Source organism: Solanum pennellii, chromosome 1, assembly GCF_001406875.1.
Source record: "Solanum pennellii chromosome 1, SPENNV200".
In the NCBI taxonomy this organism is placed as follows: Eukaryota; Viridiplantae; Streptophyta; class Magnoliopsida; order Solanales; family Solanaceae; genus Solanum; species Solanum pennellii.
Window position 1 is genome coordinate 96,362,957 of NC_028637.1, and position 26,771 is coordinate 96,389,727.

At 34.4% G+C, this 26,771-nt stretch overlaps 3 protein-coding genes across 7 annotated transcripts in view; 2 read left to right on the top strand and 1 right to left on the bottom strand.

The window, feature by feature from the left end:
- LOC107007977 (U-box domain-containing protein 33) lies at positions 1–9,372 on the top strand. 3 transcript variants are annotated; one of them, XM_015206844.2, is made up of 10 exons: positions 1–334; positions 510–882; positions 2,242–2,363; positions 2,769–2,890; positions 4,956–5,060; positions 5,329–5,755; positions 5,901–6,068; positions 6,341–6,871; positions 7,719–8,480; positions 8,878–9,372. In XM_015206844.2, exons 2-10 carry the CDS (start codon positions 618–620, stop codon positions 9,058–9,060), a joined length of 2,685 nt encoding a protein of 894 aa, XP_015062330.1. In that variant the 5' UTR covers positions 1–334; positions 510–617; the 3' UTR covers positions 9,061–9,372. The 3 variants fall into 3 exon arrangements, with proteins under 3 accessions (XP_015062330.1, XP_015062329.1, XP_015062331.1); XM_015206843.2 differs by having other exon boundaries at positions 1–882; XM_015206845.2 differs by having other exon boundaries at positions 1–882; positions 5,907–6,068.
- Positions 9,353–11,404, bottom strand: LOC107007979 (aberrant root formation protein 4). The gene has a single exon (XM_015206846.2). The coding sequence runs from the start codon at positions 11,148–11,150 to the stop codon at positions 9,387–9,389; it is 1,764 nt and encodes a 587-aa protein (XP_015062332.1). The 5' UTR covers positions 11,151–11,404; the 3' UTR covers positions 9,353–9,386.
- A 7,332-nt stretch (positions 11,405–18,736) lies between these two features.
- LOC107004315 (signal peptide peptidase-like 2) overlaps positions 18,737–26,771 on the top strand; it is a 12,812-nt gene continuing 4,777 nt past the window's right edge. Inside the window, exons 1-9 of one of the 3 annotated variants that reach the window (XM_015202542.2) lie at positions 18,737–19,111; positions 21,243–21,401; positions 21,504–21,615; positions 21,938–22,057; positions 22,230–22,381; positions 22,527–22,709; positions 23,022–23,056; positions 25,185–25,347; positions 26,477–26,530. In XM_015202542.2, coding sequence (XP_015058028.1) covers positions 18,965–19,111; positions 21,243–21,401; positions 21,504–21,615; positions 21,938–22,057; positions 22,230–22,381; positions 22,527–22,709; positions 23,022–23,056; positions 25,185–25,347; positions 26,477–26,530 — 1,125 coding nt within the window. In that variant the 5' untranslated portion in view covers positions 18,737–18,964. Of the gene's footprint in view, positions 19,112–21,242; positions 21,402–21,503; positions 21,616–21,748; positions 21,858–21,937; positions 22,058–22,229; positions 22,382–22,526; positions 22,710–23,021; positions 23,057–25,184; positions 25,348–26,476; positions 26,531–26,771 lie in introns of those variants that run through there. The other 2 variants (XM_027916198.1, XM_027916200.1) reach the window with 2 other exon arrangements.

Here is a 26,771-nt window from a genome sequence, read left to right on the forward strand (position 1 = left end):
AGTTGTAATTATCATATGATTAATTTATTATTGGTTTGATTATAACACCATATACTGCTATTTACTTTCAGACAAACTATCTCTTTTTCACAAAAAAAAATCTGTAAATTTTGCATCCACCATTTGCCTATTCCCCTCAATTTCATCGCTAACAAGGGGCTTTTTTCATTCCTCCCGTACTCTCTTGTACCTGTAATTCTGTGTATACAAAGACAATTTGATTGTAATCAATGGGTTATGAGATAAACTCAAAACTTGTAAGTCTAGTTGTGTGTATAAGCAGGGATTTTGATTGTTTTATCCCAAAGAAATCAATGGGGTTTTCGTTCATAAGGTGAAGTTAAAACCCTTTTGTGTTGTAAGTTTAATTGTATGTATAAACTGGGATTTTGATTGTTTTATCACAAAGAAAAAAAATGGGGTTTTCGTTCATGAAGTGAAGTTAAAACCCTTTTGTGTTGTAAGTCTAATTGTGTGTATAAACTTGGATTTTGATTGTTTTAATCCAGATAAATCAATGGGGTTTTCGTTCATGGAGTGAAGTTAAAACCCTTTTGTGTTGTAAGTATAATTGTGTGTATAAGCAGAGAATTAGCTAGGTTGTTATACAATTACAAATGGCTTTGGAGACTCCATCATCCGTAGTCCGGCGGAGTCCGGTAAGGTACCCGGAAGTTGATTTGTCCCGTCTGAGTTTGAGTGAGCAAATCGTGCAAAAAGGAAGTCCAGCAACGCCGGTGGTGGTCGACGATGTGATGTATGTTGCTGTCGGGAAAGACTTGAAGGAGACTGAACCGACTTTGACATGGGCTTTGCACAAGTCCGGTGGAAGGAAAATTTGCATTGTTCATGTTCATACTCCTGCTCAGAAGATACCCATGAGTAATCAGCTCCTTTTTTATTTTGTTTCTTTTTACTTTTTCCAAAATTAATGTGATTTTTGATTATCAAGTTTTGATTTTTTTAATTTTTGATTGCTAAGGTGTTGTGGAAAAGGTGGTTTGTTGAGTTAGCTTGATTTGTTGAACTGTCTTGCTTTTTCTCACCCTTCTATTCTATCTAGAATTCTAGAACCCTTTTCTCACTGATTTCTGATGTTCGTTTAGACCAGTAAATTCTTGAACTGAGGTTTCTCGGAAACAACCTCTTTACCTATGAGGCAGGGGCAAGGTCTGCTTACACTCTATACTCCCTAGACCCCACCCTCCCCCCACCCCACTTTTTAGGACTACACTAGGTATGTAGTTGTTGCTTAGACCTGTAAAGTCAAATGATGGTTCGTCTGTTGTTTGATGCTGAGAGTTGGGACTTAGAGAAACTGGTATTATACTGATAGTTCCGGCATAATAATTGAACTTGTATGCTTGATTAGCATCAACTGCAAGAAATGCTTGAGAAAGTTGGTTGTAATTCTCTGGTTCAACTCTTATGTTTTAATGGATCTGTTTTTCATTCTTTAATGAACATTCCTACCTAATCAACTACTTGTGAACATTTTTTATGCCTAGAATTCAGCTAAGTAAAGGTCAGTTATTAGGTTACAGTTATGTGAGCTTTCAACGTTGAGGATGCTACCATTTCTGTTGCAATTGTTGCTGGGATTAAGCTTATCAATCCCTTACATTTTCCTGATATATGAGGCTCAAGGCTGATGATGTGGTGTTGAATAATCTCATTGCAGACTTCCTTTTTCAAAAAAAAAAAAAAGAATTGGGGGGGAGTGGGGTTTTGCGTAGAGAGAATTCTTGTTTGCTGCTAATTTAACGAGGAAAAAAGAAAAGGAAAAGTTGATATTTGGCTACAACAGATCAAAATATTTGTTCCTCTTATAGCTCTGTCAAACCTGCCTGCACGACTCTCAAAGAAATTATAATAGAACAAAACAAAATTTACTTTTGCAATTAAAATTTTCGTGAACTTTTCTCACTCATTCATTTGGAAATTTTGGAAATGTTTCTAGTGTTGGGTTTTAAGACAAATTGTTCCTGAAAAATGATTAATTCTTTACTTAAGCACACAATGTTTTTTCTGCTTCTGTAATGATTCCCAGAATCTAAGTACCGGTACTCCATTTTCCGGACAAAAGAAATAGAAGGAGAACTGTTTTGCTTGAGATGACATTTTTCTCCATAACTTATCTAACTTCCTTTCGATAGTAGAATGATGGTTACTAGGTAAGGTTAGTCTCATCACGAATTTTATTTACAAGTGTGTACATTTTCTCTTGAACGGTTTTTGCAGTGGGTACAAAGTTTAACATAGATCAATTGGATGTGCACCAAGTCAGGGCGTACCATGAGAAGGAAAAGCAAGACATGCACATGATCCTGGAAAAATATATTCTGATCTGTGGACGAGCCGGGGTATAGTCTTTGACTTTTGCACCAATAGTTCGCTTCTTTTTTCAATTGGCCTTGTTCAGAAAATTGATGTTGGTGAAAATATTGCAAGCTGAAAACTGTTTGTTTGCCTGTAACTTGAGAGCATTACTGGAAGAGTAGTGAATATTAATTTCTTTGCTGGCAACTGTAATGGAGGTTCTCCCTTACCCCATATCTCCAATTTATACGTGGATAAGTATTAAGTAGAAGTCATAAGCCAGATTCCTTTTTCAAATATTTGATACAAGCAACAGATATTGAGTTCAGAGCTTCAGTCTGCACATCGTTAATTATCATAAGAATGTTTACACTTCCATATTCCTTTATTATACTCTTGATTGAGCTGATGTTTTGTACTTCCTATAATCTGTCTGTTTCTTATTCTAGGTTCGTGCTGATAAACTTGTCCTTGAAATGGACTCGATTGAGAAGGGCATAGTCGAGCTTATATCGCAACATGGTATAGGGAAGCTTGTTATGGGAGCTGCGGCAAACAAGTGCTACTCAAAGTAAAAATTTCTGTTACTTGAATGTCACTGACTAAAAATATAGAGTGAATATCTTGGTACTCTTGTTTGGTTAAGAATTCAAGCGACAAAACAATAAAAATGATTTGAAAGGTCCCATCTCCTCCCCTCCTCCATCATGTGTATCTTGTTGATTAGCTGGCTTCTTAGTTTCATCATTCCAAGTTCTAGATTTCACTTCAAATACAGAAATGCATTATAAGTTAAGTCATAAAGGGTGGATGTAGCTTTTTGGCTATGAGTTCAGATGAACCGATAAGTTTTGACGCGGAATATTACATACAACAACTACCCAGTGTAATACCACAAGTATGGTCTGGGTAGGGCAGTGTGTATGCAGACCTTACCCCTACTTTGGAGGTAGAGAGATCGATGTGGAATATAGATGTATGTGTAAAAACCCTAATAAAATCTCAACAACTATTGGACGTTGTTGAAGTGTGTGACCATCTCATCTAAACTTTAAGTTGTTAGAGAGAGCACACTTTTATTATTTAATTATATTCTCAAGACGCCCCTCATGTGCGGGCCTAATTTTTTTCACGAATTAAGAGCGTGGAAATTCATTATGATATGGGTGGCGTTGAGATTCAATCTCAGGACTTTTGCCTGCTCTGATACCATGTTTAAGTTTTTAGATGAGATGGTCCCACACTTCAACAACAGACACAAACCCTAAATTTTATCAGTTCAATGCTAAGAATCTTAAAAGTTGAACCATTAAATTTAAATTTGGATCCGCCTTTGGGAGTCAATAGAATATTTGGAAAAAAAAACCACTTAAGTCGCTCATGTTTTTTTTTGTTTCTTTTTGAAACTAGTAAGGTTGAATTCTATGCTGGCTACCTCCACAAAAGGATGATTACAGATTTCCTATCAAATCTATAATCCGATCTAATCATCTATACAAAGTTGTTTACGCCAAAAAAAGTAGAGATATTATACAATTCGATTTAACATTGTGGATGAAATTGGATCTATCTTTAAAACATCTTCCATTTCTTTCTTTCCAATCTGGCCACCATACACATGATGGTATTAGCTTCCACCATCTCTTTTGACTCTTACTGCCTCCCCTCTTAATCCAGCAGCTCAACAGATCTGATGTATGTTCTGGCATTGTCCAGTTCATGTTTGTGATATTGAGAAACAGGTTCCGCATTTGAGCAGTAAACTTACAATGCAGGAAGAGATGGTTATTTGTTTCCCCTATCAAATTGCACAAAAAACACCTAGGGACCAGCTGCGTTTCTTTCTTCTGTAGAACTTCTTCTGTTAAACATGCTCTCTTTATCACTAACCAGGTGAAACACTTTAGTTTTGTGGGAATGTCACTCTTCCAAAAGTAATTCCAATTATATTGTGGTCCCCCTGTCATCTTGTTTAGTTCTCTTTTGTAGGCATTGTTGTTAAGTCGCTCATGTTAAAAATTCTGATCTCATTCTTTTTGATAAGCTTCCTTTGATGGATGTATTATCTAAGAAAGATCTGTGAGCTGTGAGGATACGTACTTGGAGTAAACCTAAGGTTTCTTGTAGCTCTGTGTGTTTAAGTTTCTTAGTGCATGGGAGTTAATGGACCGCTCGAATGATTAATGCAAGTTGAAAGTGAAATATTGTTTTCATGCATTACCAAAGGTGTCTTAGTGCAGCCCACCCCCTTCTGCAAGAGTGTTATGGTCTATGGTGTCTTAGTTCATTTAGTTTGTTTGCCCCTGATCTTCTGGTTTTCCCTTTTTTCTTTTTCCAATTCCTATCCTATTCTTTGAGCACTGGCAGATTAAATTGACTATCATTCACTTCTTGGCCCATCATTATTTTAATTCAGTCTTCCTCTGTGCATCTAAATACTTACCAGATATGAATCGGACATATTAATTCGTTTTAACCAAGAGGTCCGTCGGCCCCATCCACCCCCCACCCCTCCTATCTCAGAATTTATTGCCTCTTTTCTTTTTCTTTTTTTTTGGAAGGTGATGGATAAATCTAAGTCAATTTGTTGCATAACTTACCAAGCTGAAAATTGAACTCTTATAATGATATTTCAGGAAAATGTCTTGCCTTAGGTCTAAGAAAGCCATCTATGTACGGTTACAAGCACCCACATTCTGTTGCATCTGGTTTGTATGCAAAGGGAATCTCATTTATACAAGGTACACGACCTTTCATACTTGAATCTATCTTGAAACTTTGTTTTGGATGTTATTTGGGTGGACAAGTGGGGATAACTTTGTACAATATTCTGTGTTGTTTTGCAAAATATCATTTTTCTATGGATTTCTGTGTCTGCCGTTTCTCCCGAGAGATTGACCTCCCTTCGGATTGGGATGCGTGATCCGTTGGGACAGGATGGGGTTCATTCTCTTATGTCACTTAGAAAACATGGGGAACTCTAAATGGTGACTACATTATGTCCTGCAGAGAAAGTAAGTCAGACAGACTTAATACAGACAGTGTGTCACCGTCAGTTCCAGCAAGTCCAGTTAATGATATTGTTGTGAGATCAGGATCTGCGACAGAAGGTTACAGCGAACAAGTAAAGCTCAGGGGGGCTTTTACAGAATATCCCAGAGTTGCTTCTGACAGTCATGGGACAATCTTCTCTGGACATCCCTCTACTGGGACTTTACAGGCTAATTTTCCATTTATGAGTTCAGATAGAAGTGCTGATAGCTGGAATGGCATACCGCAAATAAGTTCCTCAGTGGCTTCACGTTTTTCACCAAGTTCATCTGTTGAAATGGTTGATGATTCCTTTTCAAAGACTGAAAGGAACGAGACTGCATTCGATCCATCCGGACTGCGCTATTTCAATTTCGGTCCGTATCAGTCGTCTGCTCCAAGTATAGTAAGTAAATCATGTTATTTCTTTTGTCTCTTTAAATTGCTAAATCACAAGCAGTTCCTTCATTTCTTGCGTCCTAATGAAATGGGCTATATTTGTTCAAAGAATCAGAATTAATATGCTTTTTAAATTTTGGATGGTTCTGGAGATGCAGGCAGAGAAGGTGAATAACGAGCTATCTGGAAGCATGAATGATGAACTCTATGATAGATATGAGCAGCATGTTGCAGAAGCAGAAACCGCTAGGCGGGAAGCTTTTGAAGAATCAATCAAGCGTAGGAAAGCGGAAAAGGATGCAATTGAGGCTAGACAAAGGGTGATTTATTCATTTTATATTTTACGTCATCTTTTAACTGAATGTTATGGTACTACAATTTGGTTCTCTCAGTTGTTTGCAAATATTACTCCTTTATGCCAAGTTCCCATTCGTTGCTTGATTTATGAGAAGCTTAATTTGATTGAGATAAGACGGTAAGACCTAGACTGCCATTTTTTGAGGAGGAGATTGTTCTTTCAAGCATGTGACTCTCCTAGGGAAGCGGGAGTGATGGAGAATCTGAGATTCTTATTCTGATAGTTTTGTTTCAGGCAAAAGCATCAGAAACATTCTATGCTGATGAGTTGAGACGGAGGAGAGAAATAGAGGAAGCACTTGCAAAAGACAGAGAAAAAGCTGATCAGATGAAAGCACAGCTAAACAAACTTCTGAGAGATCTGCAAGCAGCTCAAGCACAGAACTCTTCACTGGAGGGTCAACTCTTAGTTTCTGACGCTCAGGTACAAGAGTTGGAACAGAAAATGTTCTCTGCTGTCGACCTTTTGCAGAAGTACAGGAAGGAGAGAGATGAATTGGAGGTGGAGCGTGATGAAGCACTCAAATCAGCAGAGGCACTGAGGGAACAGCACTCAGATGGGTCTTCATTAACATCTACATCTTCACTATTTGCTGAATTTTATTTTCATGAAATTGAAGAAGCAACTCGGACTTTCGACCCAGCCTTGAAGATTGGAGAAGGTGGTTATGGATGCATTTATAGAGGCCTCCTTCGTCACACACAAGTGGCAGTAAAGATGCTGCACCCTCATAGCTTGCAAGGGCCCTCAGAGTTCCAACAGGAGGTCAGATTTTTTTGTGTTTTGCTAATTCTGTGTCGGTCCATAGAAGCTAAAATGTGTCGTCTCCTGAATTGTTGTGTAATTTCTATTTCTTTGGGTCTTGATATTTTCCCTCTCAATTGTATACCTTGTTTTGTGCATATTCTACTTAATATCCCTGTTTTGGGAGGTAAAACAACTAAACCCAGAAATACTTAGTTTGGTGTGATATCTGCTGATGGTGGTATCACAAAAAAATAGTGAAAAGAAAGCGTACTTTCGTGTTTATGTTTATTTGGTATAGTAGATGTTATCACACATACAATCATCCTCGATTCAAGGGAATTGTTTGATCTTAAAAGGTATCATATTCAATATGTTGTGGCTACACTTAGTTCATTGCCATTTCCCACTCACTAAACGAGAACAATCCTTTCATCTCTGAAGTCTGAAGAAGTTCTCTCCCACAAATCTCCTCTTAGATGGTAAATTATCTGCTAAATGGGTTTTATGTTGGTTGGACCAATAGGTTTATCTTGGAAGGGAAACTTTTAGTGATCCCATCTTGAGATAATTCTGCACGTTGAAATATCTAAAAGCCAGTCATCTTGTCTGTTTTGCTAGAATGTATTACCTTGTAGGGCTTGTTTACACATAAACCTTGAGTAGTATCAGTACACCTGATATCTTCCATGCTCAGTGGTAAACACACCTATTCAATTTGATGCATACTAGTATGTTCTTTAAGTCCATTTTCTGTTCTACTTACCTTCGTATATTTGCTTTGTATACTCTGCTTCTCTCTTAATCATGTTAAACACAACGTTTTATTTCTTTAACACAGATATCTTTCTGACAATTCATGATATAGGTCAATATTTTAAGCAGATTGAGGCATCCAAATGTTGTCACTCTTATAGGAGCGTGTCCAGAAGCATGGACTCTTGTATATGAGTATCTTCCCAACGGAAGCCTAGAAGATCATCTTACCTGCAAAGATAACACGCCTCCACTGTCGTGGCAAACTCGAATCCGTGTAGCAGCAGAGCTCTGTTGTGCTCTCATTTTCCTCCATTCCTGCACTGCTCGGGGCATAATTCATGGTGATCTAAAACCAGCAAATGTTTTGCTTGATGCGAACTTTGTGAGCAAGCTTAGTGACTTTGGAATTTGTCGAGTTCTCTCAGAAGATGAATTTTCAGAAAATAGTACTACACTTTGTTACAGAACTGACCCGAAAGGCACATTCGCATACATGGACCCTGAATTCCTCCAAACAGGAGAGCTTACTCGAAAGTCCGATGTCTATTCGTTTGGGATTATATTACTTAGGTTGTTAACTGGAAGATCTGCATTCGGGATAAAAAATGAAATCCAATATGCACTGGATAAAGGAAATTTGAAAAATTTGCTGGATCCAACTGCTGGAGACTGGCCATTTGTGCAAGCCAAACAGCTGGCTCACTTAGCTATGAGTTGTTGTGATAAGAACAGTAGGTGCCGGCCTGAACTTTCTTCAGAGGTGTGGAAGGTGCTTGAACCAATGAGAGCTTCATGTGGGGCATCATCTTTTAGAATAGATTCCGAAGAGCATTGTGACATCCCATCCTATTTTATTTGTCCCATATTTCAGGTTAGTATATTGCTTGTTTTAGATCTAGCAGTCAATTCATTATAAGTTCCGTACAGTTTGAACTGAGCAGTCATTACACACGATTAAAAGAGTTAAATGCTCTAGTTGTCAGATAGTTCTGGGGAATTAGCATCTCTCACTCTTTTGAACCCCCAACCACCACATTTGACTAGAAACCAGAATCCCTTACTGTCGATTCTCAGTTCTGCAAGATTATAACCCGTGCAAGTTTGTTTTTTGGTTTCCAGTTTACCATCCAACTCGGGGAAGTAAGGGAAGTCAAGAAAGTCTCAGTTTTATCTTCATCAAAAAGAAAGTCTGTGCTTTCTTTGTTCTTCCCTTTCAGAAATCATCCATTTTAATCATTTCTTGTGGTTCATGTGTTTCACTACAACAGGAAATCATGCAAGATCCTGTAGTAGCAGCAGATGGCTTCACATATGAAGCAGAAGCATTAAGAGGATGGTTGGACAGCGGGCATGAGACCTCCCCCATGACAAACCTCACGCTGTCCCATAAGAACCTTGTTCCTAACCATGCTCTCCGTTCTGCAATTCAGGAGTGGCTGCAACAGAATTGACAGAAGTTTTCGAGCTCTATGTAATTATCTATACAAGTCATTATATCCCTTCTTTTACCTTAGTTTTCGACAGATGTTGATCTCTAGTTCTATTGTAAATCAATACTCCAAAAAACATGTTTAGATAGAAATAGCATAAACTGAACTGAAGTCTGAGCATGGACAAAGTGGTTTGATAAACATACAAGAAATAGAACAGGTGGACTTGTTTCCATCAGTGTTATGTAAATTTGCTCTAAGGTCCATTAGAAAGCGCAAAGCCGAGGCGGAACACTCTTAATTAGATTCTCAATTATTTATAATATTTTGGTATATTAGTGATAAAACTATGCATGTTTCAGATTATCTTCAACGAGTTCAATACAGCGATATAAAACTAACTCAATGGGGTTCAAGGCACACATTGTGTCCAATGCTAGTTGGTCATGATCCTGCTGGTTTGCTGCCATGACTCCTGTGGCTAATGTACGCAAAGGAAGAAGCCATTCGTTGTAAGCCTTCTGCAACATGTCCTTCGAGAGCACTCCAGTATAGTTCGTTTTTCCTGTTGACTCTCTGATCACTACAAACCGATAGAGATTGAGCGCTGATAAAACAGCATCACTGTACTCAGGAAGAGATGGAGGGCCACCATTAGGAGGCTTCAGAACCAGCTCTACTAGTTCCACAACCCTGGCACTCCAAAATGAGAGGCATTGACTGTTTAGTGAGATACAACTACTATATTCCTCGTGCATTTCCCTTCTGATACAATCTAAGAGGATTGCAATCATAGAAGAAGACTGGCTATTCTGTATCAAAGCCGTTAAGATGTCAAACCTTAAAGAACTTGGAACATCTGCAAGCACCTTCATCATAGCATCAAAGGATTTCTTCCGCAAAACAGCATTTGGTGCATATATAATGACCATTTCAATCGCCTGCAATGACGCATATAGAGTAGGCACATATGTGGAGTAGTCCATTGCATCATTTTGAATTTCTTGGTGCGTACATCCATCCATAACGCAAAGCAGGAAATCAAGAGCATGCACTTTCAATTCCCATGATAGATCAACACTTGAGAAGACGTGCTTTAACATGCCTATTGCCTGCCATCTTTTAGTCTGGTTCTTCTGAAGTTCATTTTTCACTGCTTCAAAATCTGTACATGTCTCATTGGATTTGTAACCCCAGATTACTGCAAGTGATCCACCATGCTTGACATGAGAAAAGCAAGCCATGTTATCATCTCCACATATGGTTGTAAACTTATCGACATCAAGTCCAGTAATTAATCCCTCGTATGATAAACCACAAATTGGAAGAAACTGTGATAGGTGTGCCATAATGGGAAGAACACTTGAAATGTTATGCCCCATTGCAATTGAAACAAGAGCCATGACTTGCAAGACGAACATGCCCAACAGAGCACAGAGTTTTCTCTTATCGTTCTGTTCCAACCCTTCGCAAACAGCTTGTATTGAATCTGCAATAGCAATTGCTTTGTGGAATATGTCCTCAGTATCTTTGTCTTCCTCATCTGCCTCTAAGGACATGGACTTTAAAACACCAAGAATAACAGGAACTGCAGCTTTCACTTGCTCAAATTGCCGTCTTTTGATGAGTATTATAACTTTAGCGAGGCCACCAATAAGAGGAGAGAAATAGCAAGGAACCCTAAACATTTCAGTTGGAGAACTTAGCGCCTCGCAAAGAATTGATAGCATTTCTCGCGGAGAACACATACTAACTAGATGCTCAACAATGAGTTGAGCAATTTCAGAGCATCTTTTGGATGCAGATGCAAATTTACATACCAACTTGGGCAACTCAAAGGACAAAGCATCAATAACTTGCTGGTTTCTGGAAGGTGAAGTTATGAAAGAATGAATTTCAGTAAGAATCTGGAATGATGTGATCTCTAAATCCAGATTTGATGATTCTTCTACCACTGAGACGGCGATCGGAGTAAGGAAATCGGCAAGCTCGGTGACTAATCTATCGGAATCGCTAAAGTGACCGGCCTCAATCAACTGAGAGCATGTAGTCAGGGTTTGTTGGAGGCGATGAATGAGGGAATCGGAGAGATGTGGTTTCTCTTCCGACATTGTAATCGGCGGCGATGCTGTGGGAGGGGGATTAGGGTTCTAATTAACTACTAAATCGATTAGATTAGTTTCTAAAACCTTAAAGAGTATTGACAGAATTTATGGTAAGTTTAATAATCAATTGAAATTATTAAACTTACATACATGGATATTAATATGAGACTCAATGAACAGAAGAATTTGTATAAGATACATGCTTCAGAACACAAGCACAGAAGAGCTTCTTCTTACTGGTTAATATCTACTAGTATTGTGAATTAGACTTTTAACTAAATTATAAAGGCAGAATAATTTAGTATCTCGTACACTTGTATCGGATCGTATTATGATTCTTTTATAGTTTTTTTGTTATTTGAACTCTTATACTCAACATAACACAATATATTAAACTCTTCTAATCATTGATCATTCTTATGTGATATTATTAATATAGATGAGTTGGCAAGAGAGCGTAGTCACACTCATGCAAAGGCAAGTGAACATGATATTTGAAATTTCAACTTTTACTTTTAAATTATTAAAATTATTTTTTTAAAAAAAAATTAATAAAGAAAAAAACTTTATTTTCTTCCCCACACTACCTCGATCTTCTTTCCCACACTACCTTTTTTTCCCCAACCTATTTTTCTTTCTTATCCATACCATATTGTTATTTATCTTCATTTTTCTTTCACTTCTTTCCCCCACCCATTCCTATTTTTTCCTCTTCAATCATCACTTTCCTCCTTTTTAACTTCTATCTTTCTGCCTTTCCTTGCTCCTTTTCTACTTCTTTCTTGTTTTTTTTGTTACCCTAAATAAAAAATGAAATTGGGCAAAAAAATTTGAAAGAAAAATCAGAAATTAGCGGAGTTGTTAATATCTCCAATGAGTAACTTGACCTCTTTTAGTGGTAAAATTATTCTTGTATTTGTAAGCAATTTGGGGTGTAAATAGTACTTAGCATTGGATTATGAAAAGTTTGGTTAGATCTGGTTGTTAGGTGGCTTGGTTATTGTTATTGTGGTTGTTAGATGACTTAGGTTGTTGTTACTTTGATCTCGCCATAAAAATGGCGATGACGCCGGCAAAAATGGACACAGCCGTAAAAAATAAAGACGATGCAATGACTCCGTCGATTTCTCCGGCATCGACGAGATCCTCTACCTTGTTCCGACCAGTTTGTATTGCTATCCATGCCGAAAAATTGAAAAATGCTATATTGGGTTTTACAATTGGATTCTAATGGTTTTTACGACGCCGATTTGGTGGTGAAATAGTGAAAATAGAGAGGATTACAAATGTCAATAATAAATTAAAATGACACTAGCGGGGAGTGAAATAGTTTCATGACTTCATCAGATTGCTGGATTGTGAAAAAATTGAAGAAGAAAAAAATAAGGATATGGAGATGGTGGAGTTTTGACAGTGATGGTGGGTTAGGGAAGGTGGAGGAATTGTGTACAAAAATAATTATTTTATTTTATTTTATAAAATAGATTTTTTAAAATTTATCTTTTATTTAATATTTTTACTAATAATTAAAAAATTATTATAAAGAAAATAATGACTTGGTATTAATATATATGACATAGATATAACATGTCATTTATGTAAGGGAGAGTGAGATACAAACATGGTTAAAGAGATTTAAAAATCTCATTTTGGTTAAGTTCGGGAGTCCAAATGATAAAAAGTTAAATGAAAGAGTCCATAATACAATCCGATACAAGTACGAGGGTCCACCAAACTATTATGTCAATTATAAAATGATATTTATTCTATTCGTTCACTTTTACTTACTAGTTCCTGGACACGTGCATCGCATGTGTTATCCAATGTCAATTGAATCATAAAAAATAATCTTAAATTGCTTAATCAACTTTTTAACTTTATTTTTCCATCACCATAATAATTAATTTCAAAACTAAAAATATATTGAACCTAGGTAAAATAACAGAGAACAAATTTTAGAAATTAATTAAATAAAAATAATAAAGCAATATTGTATTGCATCTATAAAACAAAGTAATTATAATAAACTATAAATAATGAACCAATTGACTTAACTAAGAAAATCAGTATACCGGAGAAATCAATTATTTAAGCTTTTGAAGCTTCCCTTTGAGTTTTTAAAAATAATTTTAGTGGCAATTTCAATTATTTTTTATTTCTTTCAAGATCAACTATCCATCTAGCATAGTAAAATTGCATTAACACTCTAATTTATCGATATTTATAATCATAATAAAATTCAAAATAAAGATCTGTTAAACCTTAGTAAATAATGACATTGAACAAAATTTTAAAAATTAATTAAATGAAAATAATTAAGCAATATATCATTTAAGACTCCCAACAAATACACTATACAGTGATAACATATTAAATTGTACACATTGTTTTTCATCTATAAATAATATAATCATAAGAAACTATAAAGAATAAATCAATTAATGAAAATTGTAAAAATCAGTCTTTCAAAGAAACCTATCTTCTTTCTTTCACACCTCATGAATTTTGCTAATGTTGATGATGGAAATGGTAACCTTCATATATCATCCCACAAAGTTTAAATTTGGCAATTTTTTGATTCCATTATATATTCATTAACTCTACATACTTAACCATCAATTATTTAATGCAAATGTTGCTTTAAAGAAAAGGGGAAAATGATGAAAAAGAAGTCGAAAAACAAAGATTAAAGAAATCCTACTCAACTGAAATATGTCCATGAAAATAATTTTCTTTGATGTTCTTTGTGACTCCTTTAACAGATTTATTGATTATATGTATTAAATTAAATTAGTCTACATTTAATTACTATAGAGCTTTTGAAATTCTGAAGAAAAAAAAATAACATATATATATTATGCATAGGACATGTACCATTTATTATTTATTGTAAAAAGTTATTTTCTTAATGGTAATTTATGAATTATGACTTTCCAACTTCTTCATCGTTTATCACTTAGAAATAACGTTTCATCTTCTTTTTCTTTTAAAATTTCATAATTATTGATAATGTAGTACAAATGAAATAGATACATGAACTCTCTAATTCCACATTTAATTTCTTTTTCATTTTTTCTTAAGATAAAAAGTAGTTAATGAATTTTGTATGTGCATTTAATATTTAAATAATTTGATGTGTTATAATATCTTAATTTGGTGAAGAAAATTTTCGTAATTCAACTTCAAACTCAAAATCTTTCCACATAACTAATAATTAATACTAAGGATAAAGATATGTGGAAAAATTTTAAAAATTTCGTTCGTTAGAAATGACAGTAAAAACGAAAATCAATTTTTGAAATTGTGAAAGATAAAAATATGCATGTATATTCAGTAGTGCCATGCCACTTTACAACGGTGAACAAGTAAAATTAAACAAATAAAGTACTAATATATATAATTCATACTTTTTTTTTTCTTCCCTATTTTTGTCTCATCCTTAAAGAAGCAAATTTTGTTTTGGTTAGTTATTTCTATTTGTTCGCATCAAATTTGTTTATAGATTCACAAATACATATAACTAATTTAGGTGGCATCAAATTTCCTCCCTCTTTTGCATTTCCTAGATGGGTAAATTAATCTAAAAATTAAAAATTGACCTTAACGAAAATTCAAATTAATAGGCCTTGTAAAATTCTAATACCAAATAATTATATAAATTTAAATATATTATTTTGATTTAATTATTCAATCTCCACCCCCTTGATTTGGCATTTAAGTTACGTGACATAGAGGTAGTTTGTAAGTTGTTAGAAATAATAAAAGTATTTTCTATAAATAATTCATTTTCTGACAATCAAATTTCTCCTAAAAAATTATCCTACTGTCCCAAAATGTCCGGATATTAATTGGCTGTAATAATAATAACAAAAGTATTAGCAATTAAACCTAGAATAATAGTACTGAAACATGATAGAGATGTTCATAAGCATTTTAAAATTATATTATTATTATTTTAGAATAACTAAAAAGAAAGTGCGTCATATAAATTAAGAAGAACTATTTATTTATACTAGCAAAACAACCACGTACGACTAATGAACTTTTAATATGTACTCCTTTCATTTTTTTAGTTGTTATATTGCGTTTTCCGAAAATCAGTTTGAATAACTTTCGCAACTAAATTAGATTGCTTAATTCAATATATTAAAATAAAAAATTAAAAACATTCAAAAACTATAGTTGCGATTTTTTTTCATATTAATGTGATTAAAATACGCATCTTAAAATGTTGATCAAAATTTATATCGCCTGACTAAAAAAAACGTAAATTATATATGAGTATGACAACTAAAAAGGAGGCGAAGAAGTACTATATTGTGTATTTTTATTGTTAAACTTAAATTTAGTTTTTTTTTTTTTAACTTCCTCAGGAAACTCTCACCCTTTTTTCTCTCTTGGAGACTCGAACTCGCACCTTCAAATTGAAAATGAGAAATCTTTATCATCCGAGCAAATCTCTTTTGTAAAATTTACATTTTTGTGAAATCCTAAAAAAGTGAAAATACATAAATAAATCATTGAGTAGTTTGATTGAAGATTTATGAACCAAAATTAGGTGAAAGGAATAAAACTAGACACGTGAGGTTGAGTACAGGTGATTATGACCGGCTACCTAAATGTGAATCTCAGACCCATTTACAATTATGGCGCTTTTCTTGTCGTACGGTTTATACGGACATCTCTGTTTACCGGACCCATGCGTAGCCGGTAACAACCTCCATTTTTCATCTACGCACTTTCTAATTTTCCTTATACTTCACTCTCTCAACTCTTTTCTTTTTATTCACCCGTTATAGGGTCCACTCAAGGTATGCTTTTCACATTATTTTTTTCATGACTCGAAAGTCAAATTTGAAATCTCTGATTAAGGCATGTCTCTCCACTATTTATATTAAAGTGAGATTTTTTAAAAAAAAATTATATGAAATAACAAATTATGAATTTAAATTAAATGATATAGCTATAATTTATTTTAATTGTAATTTGCAGCAAATATCTTCTTTTTTGTCATCTGATTCGGTATATACTTAGGGCCCGTTTGGATGGGCTTAATAAAAGCAGCTTTAAAAAAGTACTTTTGAAAGTGCTGAAACTTATTTTTAAAATAAGCAGTTATGCGTTTGGATAAAAGTGCTGAAGTTGCTATGCCAAACGTGAAAAGGGAAAAATGAAAGAAAGAGATGTTAGGGTTATGTGGGTAATTTGGATATTGTATAAAAATATTAAGGGCAAAAAGATAAAAATGTGGTCAACTTAAAACAGCTTATAAGCTAAAAAAGAAAAAGCACCCTTATCCCAGCTTTTAACTTTTGGCTTAAAATAAATTATTTTGAGTATTGCCAAACAGCTAAATAAGTCAAAAACCAGCTTTTAAGTCAGTTTGACCAGCTTTTAAGCTGAGCCAAACATGCTCTTAGTCATTTTCAATATACAATTAGTCATTTTATACATTTGGTATAGAATGTATAAAATATGTTTGTATTTTTATAAAAGCGAGAGAAAAATGTATATACAAATATAAATGCATGTATTTTCGTCTATTAATTATACAAATACATATCTTATTATAAAAATTACGATTATAAATGAATTTATACAAAACCGAACAACTTGTATGAAATTGAATGTTTATAGCGAATAATACAAATCAAAAGTCCCATAGCAAACACAAAATTTGCTATGAAAAACAATTATGCAAATAATATTATAATATACAAATATAATTTTTATGTTTGCTACATATAAAAATTGCTCTTTTTTATTGTCAATTTTTATTGAAAACAATCTCTAAGCCTTCATATCCACTAATAAAATAATATTGCTAACCTTTATTAGAACTTTTATTTATTTTTCCTGATTCAAAACTTAAAAATCTTAAGATTAAAGGTGAAAAATAATTACGTATTATTGCTGAACTTTCAGTTTCGAAATAACAGAAAAAAGATGCGTATAATTATATTGAAAAGCTTGCAACGAGAAAAATGTGATCGTGACGGGTTCGGTATCTAGGCACAAGGTTTGTCTATTTTTTGTTGGACGTGTAAGAAAATGATTGAATTTAAAAAAAAAATTGTAGTACTATTGAAAATAAAATAATTACTCCAATAAATAAATTTCCTCAAATAATTGTTCAGAAAGAATACTCTCTCCGTTTCAAAAAGGATGACCTAGTTTGACTTAGAACGGAGTTTAAGAAAAGAAAGGACCTTTTAATCTTGTGGTTCTAAATTAAAGTTATGTCAAATGTACCAAAACGCCCTTAATCTTATGGTCTTAAACATTGCCACGTAGAAAGTTAAAGTTAAAGTGTTGCTAAAAAAGAAAAGTGGACATTCTTTTCGAAACAAACTAAAAAGGAAACAGGAACATTTTTTTAAAACGAAAGAAATAGTTTTTCTTTTTTGTAGACAGCAACTAATTTAAGTACGATATATCATATAACCTTTTTTTCCTCCAAATTATTTTACAAAAGTTTTTTTGAAAACTAATTTATCAATCGTCATTGATTGAATAACAATTTCATACTTCATGACTTCAATTAGCTTCTAGTTTTTTTTTATACTGTTTGTTGTATCTTGTAAGTCCTTTCTATAATTTGTTGCATTTTTCACATGACTTGACAATCTAAACTAAAAGAGAAAACCATCTTAATTAATAATGTTTTGAATTACTTGAAAGTAATTGCGAAAGATATACTTTTTATAGTTATACATAGTTATAAATATTCAAAAGAGCTAAATAATCATCGAATTTTTATGATTGTGCTATTTCAATTATTTTTAATTAAAATTAATTCTCATGTGGTACTCAACTATAGTTATTTAATTTTTTTTTTATCGAAGAAAAATAAAATCAAGAAAATTGGGACGGTCTGTGTGTACTATCACTTGATTGGCTCCACCTAATTATTACAGATAGGTTGTGTGTAAATTCTCACTTGATTGGCTCCACAAAAATAAGTGCACTTTAGTACAAAAAATCCATTAAGAAATTAATTAACTAAATTACAAGATTTTGAATATTGATTTTCATATTCCAAATATAACTTTAAAGTGGTATTTAGAATTAACTCATTTTTTTGATTATTTTTATTTAAAAAGACTCTTACTTTTTTCGTTTTATTTAATGTTATATTGTATCACCGTTTGATTTAACATAAAATTTAAGATTTTTTTTTTAAAAATCTTGAATCTAAAACAATCTTCAAATCTTTACGTCACTCTAAACCATTTTAGTAAAAATAAAATTAATTTTTTTTAATAATAAACTAAAAAAATGCGTTACGTAAATTGAAACACCGTATCATACCTCGATAGGTGTTTCTAAAAATCTCAAATGCAATGTCACATTTCATTAAGAAATGACAATACATAATAAATATACCAATTAGTGACACATCTAATAAGAAAGTTTCCACTACAAAAATTTGAGGTGACTTCTTAAAATAGTCAACTTACCTTAAGAGTACGTGTAGTTCACGCGTCATTAGTGAGAGTAGAAAAAAACTCACAACAAACACAACAACTAATTAGTAATAATAATTTTAAATAAACAAAACAAAAACAAATTAAAATAAAAAGACCAAAACAGTACTTTAATTGAATATTATCTTTCTTTATGTAACTCATTTCTTGTTTTCATACATATATCCCCCACTTCCCATGTCTTTCTTCACATCTTCCACCAAAAAAAAAAAAGTACAAAAGGGAATAAATAAAAAAAGAACAACACCCATTTCACCATTTTACTTTTGATCTCCAAGATTTGCTCAAAAAGATTAAAAAGAAGAGTTTTTTATTTTAGGGTTGTTGAATTTCATGGGGTTGAAGAAATTGGATTGTTCAATTTGTGCTGTTTTTGTTGTTGTAGTTGTGCTGTGTACTGGTTTAGTTAGTGGGGGTGATATAGTTCACCAAGATGATATTGCTCCAAGTAGACCTGGTTGTAACAACAATTTTGTTCTGGTAATCTTCTGATTCTTGATTTCAACTGTTTTTTTTTGTGTTTCTGTTCAAAGATTGAGTCTTTTTTAGCTACAAGTTAGTTAATTTTTGAGTTACAGCAAGTTAGTTCACTAAATATGTATTTTTTAAAATTTTGGTGACATTGTTCTCTCTGTACTGTACGAGTATTGTAGAAAAACTTGATTTTTTCCCCCACTTCTTGTGTTTTTGTTTTGGGGGGGGGGGTGTCGATGTGTGTCTTTTAATTAGTTAGTACTGAAATGAAATTGATCTAACAGAGTGAAATTGATGTAGAGAATTCATATAGCTGAACTGATGGAGACTCTGTTACTTGATTGTTTGTGTTTGTCTGGCGATTTATCAACAATATTTGAGTGATATACTTGCTATTATTCTGCTATATGTGTTTAATTATATCATCATTTGAACAATTTAAGGGAACTATGACATTAGCAATCAAGGGCGTGACCTAACAGTTGATAAAAAAGTTAGGTGATTTCTTCTCATGTATCTAAGTCCGAGATGATAAAGTTATCCAATGTCTGTAACAGGCAGGTATAGTGCGAAATAGTTGAGGTTCATGGGAGTTTCCACGTTTATCCTATTCACAATAAAAAGGGTTTGGTTCACGTTTTCTTTGTTCTGGTGCTGATTTGCAGGGTCTCTTGACGATTAAGTTGCTTAAGTTAGTGATATGATGCATCGCGTGCCTACTTTATTTTTAAAAAAAGGAAGGATGCATTGGTTTCCTAAGCCCTCCATTGTGCTCTCAATTTCTTTCCTCATTGTCCCATGGCATGTAAATTAAGAAATAAGAGCTTGAATGAAGTGGTGAATCTACTTTATTAAAAAGGAAAAGAGGTGGCGGATCTAGGATTTTAAATTAGCGAATGCAGATTTTTATTGCACTGCACTTTTCCTGAAGAGGGTGCAAATTTAGTATAATCTTTAAAAGTTCCTAATACACTCTCACAAAGAGGTTGAGACTTGAGCCGTGGGCGCTCCCACTTCCAGTTACTTGTAATTGCCCCTGATTGAGCGGCTTACCATTTAAGAGTTATGTAAAAATATGATTGTACTTCCACAGTTCCTCTTCAGCAGAAATATGATTGCACCTCTCCAATTAATCTTCAGTTAATGTATGATTATAGTTAATCACTTAATTGAATTTTGAAGTGGGAAAGTTTGTTATCAAGATGTTGTATGGTATATCGTAAGTTGATCGGACACTTCATTTATAACTCTAGAACAACATACCCAGTGTAATTCCACAAGTGGGGTGTGGAGAGGGTAGTGTATACGACTATACGTAGCCTTGCCCCTACTTTGTGAAAATAGAAAGGTGGTTTCTGATAGAACCTTTCGGCTCATATTTTTGTAACTCATTTTTAGATATTTGAATTATTTTTAGCTGAATCCCGTACTCCCCGAATCTTTAATTAGATCATGAATGATCCGATCTCTAGATCCGCATCTGTATAGGACACCTGCACCCAAATCTGAGCAACTTAGGTTATATCAAGACAAAAAGTAATATGGAACTCTACCTCTCAAGTTGAAAGTCTTTCAATGAGCCATTAGAAGTAATGGCCAACTTTCCCAGACAAGAAGCCCAAACAGGTGTTGTGTAACAAAATGACCCCCACTGAATCCCATCTTCCTTTTTCCTAATCCTAAAAAGAGATTATGTCAATGCAGGTTCCAGCATCTATAGAATGTATAGTACCTTTTTTTACTCTTTACCCAAGTCGAAGTTGGGTGATCACTTTCAACATGGAAAAACAAAAAGTGAAGAATAACCAGTGAATATTTGTTCTATGACCTCTCTTTTTCTTCCACTATGGGATATGAGACATTAGGTGGTTGTAATTTTGATGTAAGCCTAATTGGAACACGTGACTGTTGTATCTTATGCTCATATTGGATAGTCTTTGCATAAGATATCAGTCCAAAAGAATCTAAAAAAGGTTGAACAAGATTGAACTGTTGTCAGTTTCAAGTGGAAGCAGACTTCCGTTTAGATGTTAATTTAACTTTGCTTGGTCAAATATGTTATTACTTGTATATTTTTTATTGGAGTCTCTTTGTCTCACAGTAGTAATTGGACATATTATCTAATTTCCTCAAATAGGTCAAAGTTCCGATCTGGGTTGACGGTATAGAAGTAACAGAGTTTGTTGGTGTTGGTGCTCGATTTGGACCAACATTGGAATCAAAGGAGAAGCGTGCTAATCAGACAAGACTGGCTTTTGCAGACCCTCCGGATTGTTGTAGCACACCTAGGAATAAGGTTGTTTCACATTTATTTCTCCTGTTGAAGCATATTTGGCTTGAAGCTCAAAAAAATGTCATTTGTATAGTGAACTCAAAATTAGGTTTCTAATATGTGTAGCTCACTGGTGAGGCCATCCTGGTGCACCGAGGTAATTGCAGTTTCACTACCAAAGCTAACGTTGCAGAAGATGCCGGTGCTTCAGCTATCCTCATAATAAACAACCAAACAGGTTCAACTGCTCTTCCTAAGTATTACTATCTGTATTGTTTAAAAACTTCCAATATGAATTGGCTCATTCTTGATTGTCTTGTGGAAACTGCATTCAGCCAACCAACAGTCATGATTTATTTTTTGAACTACAGGCAGTGCTATTTCCTTATTATCAAATTTCAGTGATCAATTTTGATGTTGACTTGGGAACATCATCACAGTTTGCCCTATGGAAAAACTTAAATCATCCGATAAATTCCTGTATTACCACCATTGCTTAATATTTTGATATGCACATGCAAACGGCTACATATAACTTATGTTCTCTTATTGCTATGTAGAGCTCTTCAAGATGGTTTGTGAACCCCATGAACCTGACTTGGACATTGGCATCCCTGCTATCATGCTCCCACAACATGCTGGCACAAGCCTGATAAAGTTTCTTGGAAATAGCTCTTCTGGTGAGTCTCGTGGTATTGTACTTTTTTTGTAGGTCTATTTGGGAAGGGTGGGTGGGGGGTGGGGGCACAGCTTATAGCTCCATTTGCATACTTAGTTGAGATTATCTGACATGGTCTCTATTATTGCTGATTTGTTTCTGAAATAATGACTAAAAGATTTTCTGTCTTTCAGTTTCTGTACAGCTGTACTCTCCAAAGCGCCCAATGGTCGATGTAGCTGAAGTATTTTTATGGCTTATGGCAGTTGCTACCATATTATGTGCTTCTTATTGGTCTGCATGGCGTGCCAGAGAAGCTGCAATTGAGCAGGACAAGCTCTTAAAAGTAAAGTTACAAACATTCCTCTCTCTCTCCTATTTATTATTCCTGCTCTTTAGCAGCATCCCATGTATTTTATGATTTTGAAGCACGAAACTCACTGCATCTTTCTTTAGCAGTTTGGTTGAAATATGTATCTTAAATCTCGCAGGATGGCTCAAATGAATGCAATGTCACAGAGGGGTTTCGTTCCGGTGTTGTGCTTGAAATCAACATAATATCAGCAGTTCTGTTTGTGGTGGTTGCATCCTGCTTCTTGATTATTCTTTTCAAATTGATGTCCTCCTGGTTTATAGAGGTTCTAGTGGTTCTATTCGCCATTGGGGGTGTTGAGGTATGTCACACCAATAGAAGCAGACTAAATTCAAGGGTAGCAATACATAATATTTTACGCAAATAACAAGACCCTAAATATGAATGGAAATCAGGACGTTTTCTTTTTCATGTCACAATTCCTTTCATAGTTGTTTCCATTATAATTTCATCCATTAGTGACCCCTTTCGTTAATCCATCTGAGTTAAGAACTTGCTAGCACATCCTTCTTCACATGTAGGAAAGACGTGAATGGCTTGAATGAGGTTTAAATCATTCTATCTTCATGCGGAGAATATTTGAAGTAACACCTTTCTCACATTGTCCTTACAGGGTCTACAAACTTGTTTGGTCGCTTTGCTATCATGGTATGTATCTTATTGATGCTATTCATATATGATTTTCTTAGCTACAGTGTGTCAAATGCTCCACTAAGCAAAACCAGGTTTGTGTTGCTTCCAGGAGAAGCTTTTGAGAAAAGTTTTCTGAAAGAACTAAAGATTTTGTTTAGTTGTTTTGTTGAAGTTTGTGAGTAATAAATTAAAAGAACTTCTTCAAATATCTGTATGATAAACTGTCCAAGCAAACGCTCTGCAAACTAGAAAGGCTAGTAAAGCTTTCCAGAAAAAGAAGTGATGGGAAAGTGAAGTTTCAAACATGGATGGTTGAGTAGGTTGGCTGATTTCATTGCTGCATATTTTTGTTCTGAACATCATCCATCGTCACAAGAAAACAAAGGAAAAACATCTCTTGCTTCAAGCAAATTCTCATTATTCTTACTTTTCCAACTGGCAGCCAGCACTCTTCTTGTTGGCTTCAGAAACTCTATAGTAAAACTGCTCCAAGAAAGACCAAGAATGAAAATCAATCTGTAATTAGGCAGCTGTGCTTGGAAAACGAATGCAAGTTTCACATCAACTTATACAATTGCATACTTAGATCTTGTTAAAATTCTATCTAGGATTCAGGGCCCGAAGCCTAACTTCATATCCACTATTAGATATATTCTGATATCACTCTAACTTTTTTTGATTCGCTTTATCAAAAAAAAGAGTGATATCAAAAAAAGTTAGAGTGATATCAGATCATATCTAACAGTGGATATGAAGCCCCCGTCATTGGTTTGAAGCAAGTTTAGAGCTAGTCCCTCTCTTTCTTTCGCACCACTAGCACAACTTATTTTTCTATTTCTGACGCTCTGTGATATGTTCTGCATTCCTGGCCCTTGGTAATATTGACCTGTGGTTGCATTGTGCATAGATCTTGATCATGTGATGATAAGTACAAGTGAGATTCTTGCAGGTTTTGGTGGAACTGAATGTGACATCATTTTGGTGTCTTTCAAAACTTTTATACTCCCTCTGTCCAACAATAGTTGTCCACTATTGACTTGGCACACTTCTTATAAATAGATGGGTAATTTTATTATATCACCCTTTGAATATAATAAATACCATGTCTTGAAAAATATAATAGGGAAATAGGGAAATGAGTGAAATGACTATAATTAATGATAAGGGTAAATTAGGAACTAAGTGTAAAATTATTCATGGATTTCATAAAGTGGACAAGTATTGTTGGACGGAGGGAGTAATAGCTTTCTTGGAAGTCAACAAATTAAAAGGCAAAATGGAAAAGGAATTTCTTGTTCTCTGACTTTACATGTTATCCCCTCAATGTTTTACATCACACTTTTCAAGCATTAACGGCAATTGTATTTTCTATCATAAATGGCCACAATCATACACAACAGTAGCATTCACATTAGCATTACATGTTCGTTCTTTTGAAAGTCTGTTTCCATAAACCTGCCTTTTGAGAGGCATTTACCTTCTTACTGTACCTATATAGGAAGAAAGGCTTTTACCATCTCAAAGTTTGACTATACCATTATTTTAAACTTCACTCAACCAAAAACACCAACCATTTATGAGTGGCATAAAGAAAGATTACGGTGGCTCTTTCTTCAAAACAAAACAAAGATTACAGTTGTTGCTGTAAATCATCCAACATCTGTTGTTTAAACATGATCACAAACTGTAACTCATGATGTTCCTTTCTAATAACGATTTGGCCATGTGAAATGTTGTTGTTGATCTTTTTACATCCTTTCATGTGTGATGGGTTATTTAGTTCCAACCAGAGTAGTACTAGTTACAAAGGTCCAGCTTTGCGTGCTTTGATGAAAGTGACTGTGGCTTAGACCTTCACTGTAAAGTACAGCTGTACAGGAGCATTATAAAATATGCCTTTTATCCTTCTTTTCCTTTTCTTATGCTGGGAGTAGGGGCCATGTACTCTTTCGGATCATCCTGCACGTGTGCTCTTTCATTGTGGTGCATTATATACACCTTGTCATCAATTGTTTTTGTCAAAGTCTTTGCTACTAAATTCTTATTTATATTTTGTTGAAATAACATTTAAGTTCATTTTACATGTCACAACTCAAGTTGCTGGTGGTTCTTAGAAGGTGTAGCTAACATTCATTATATATAGTTTCAGATGGTTTGAACGTTTTGGACAGTCATACATTAAAATTCCTTTTCTGGGACCTGTTTCATATCTGACGCTGGCGATTTCTCCATTCTGCATAGCCTTTGCAGTTCTGTGGGCAGTTTACCGTCACATCTCCTTTGCTTGGATAGGTCAAGATATACTTGTAAGCGTTGCTGCATTTTCACGCTATTCTTTTGTCTAATATCATCTCAGTTGCTTGTATCTCCTCTATTTCCTTTTTTTTCTTCACAGTTTTAACCCTGACCTATTGGAGAGAGAGTTGCACTTATCTAACCATGGTTTTCTTTATTCCTTTTCTTTTATGGTCTTGGTTGGTGGGATGTCAAACCACTTCTTACCACCTGCTTTGGATTTAATCTTCTTGGTTAGTGGAAATTCTTAAGGTTAACATATTATGTTGGAGATAACAAATTCATAGAAACAAAACTTTACCTCGTCGAAAAAGCCTATTCTTCCCATCTATCCTAGCCTTGGTGAGCAAAGTCACCTGGTACCTGTTGCTGGTGGCAGGTATCTCATGGAATTAATCGAGGTGCGAGAAAGTTGTTCCAGACACTACAGTTATAAAAAAAATTTAAAATTCCAGAGCAGTAAACCCTTTCTGTGTGCTACAAAAGAAAAAAAAATCTTTTGCAGATGCTATCTTAAGGATGACACGATATGCTTAAAAAGAGTAACATGTTTTTCTATTTTATTTAGACAGTACGTATGTGTTTAAAAATGTTGTTGTGAGGGGGAAATGGAAACTTTCTTCTATATTATCAGATTACTGTTAACATCTTTGCTATTGAATTGACGTACCTATGTGCTTGAATTCTTTTCATCTTTGGATTTCAAGAGAATAATATTGGCTTCTGCTTCTTTTTTTTCCGGTATTCTTTCTTTGAGTTATCAAGTTCTGTTCTCATTGTCTTTTATTCTCTTGGAACTGCTGTACTTCTGGTGCAATTTCCTGGTTCCTGCAAGAACCTTCATGATTTAAATCTGTAAACATTTTACTCTTTTCCAGACACTTGGAAATATGTCTTTTGTTCACCCTGCGACATGGGGGTGTTTTAGGCATACTTTTCAGTGTTGGAATATCAACTCCTATTCTTTGGCTACCACTACTTCCAATAGGTATGATTATATATCTAGACACTAGGGAGAGCTACCCCAACCCCCAAGCTGAAGGAGAAAAGGAAAATAGGGTAACTTGATAATTGGATAGCTTACTTTTATTCTTATTAGTATTGACTCAATGTAATGGATTGATGATCTCTCTTAACTAGGGTATTGCATTGATCATCACGGTTCTCCAGGTTGTGCAGATTCCAAACCTCAAGGTAAAAAAATTCATGCTGCTGTTTTTAATTGTGTTACAGCTTTACAGTTTATGTAGGGTGTGTTTGGATGAAGGAAAATGTTTTCCGTGGAAAATGATTTCCTAGAAAATATTTTCGACTTATTTTCTCATGTTTGGTTGGTGAGTAGAAATTTTTTCCGGAAAAGATTAAATTTTGAAGTAGAAAATATTTTTTAACAACGAACTTAAAAAAAATTGGGGTAGGGGCTGGTAGGGGGTGG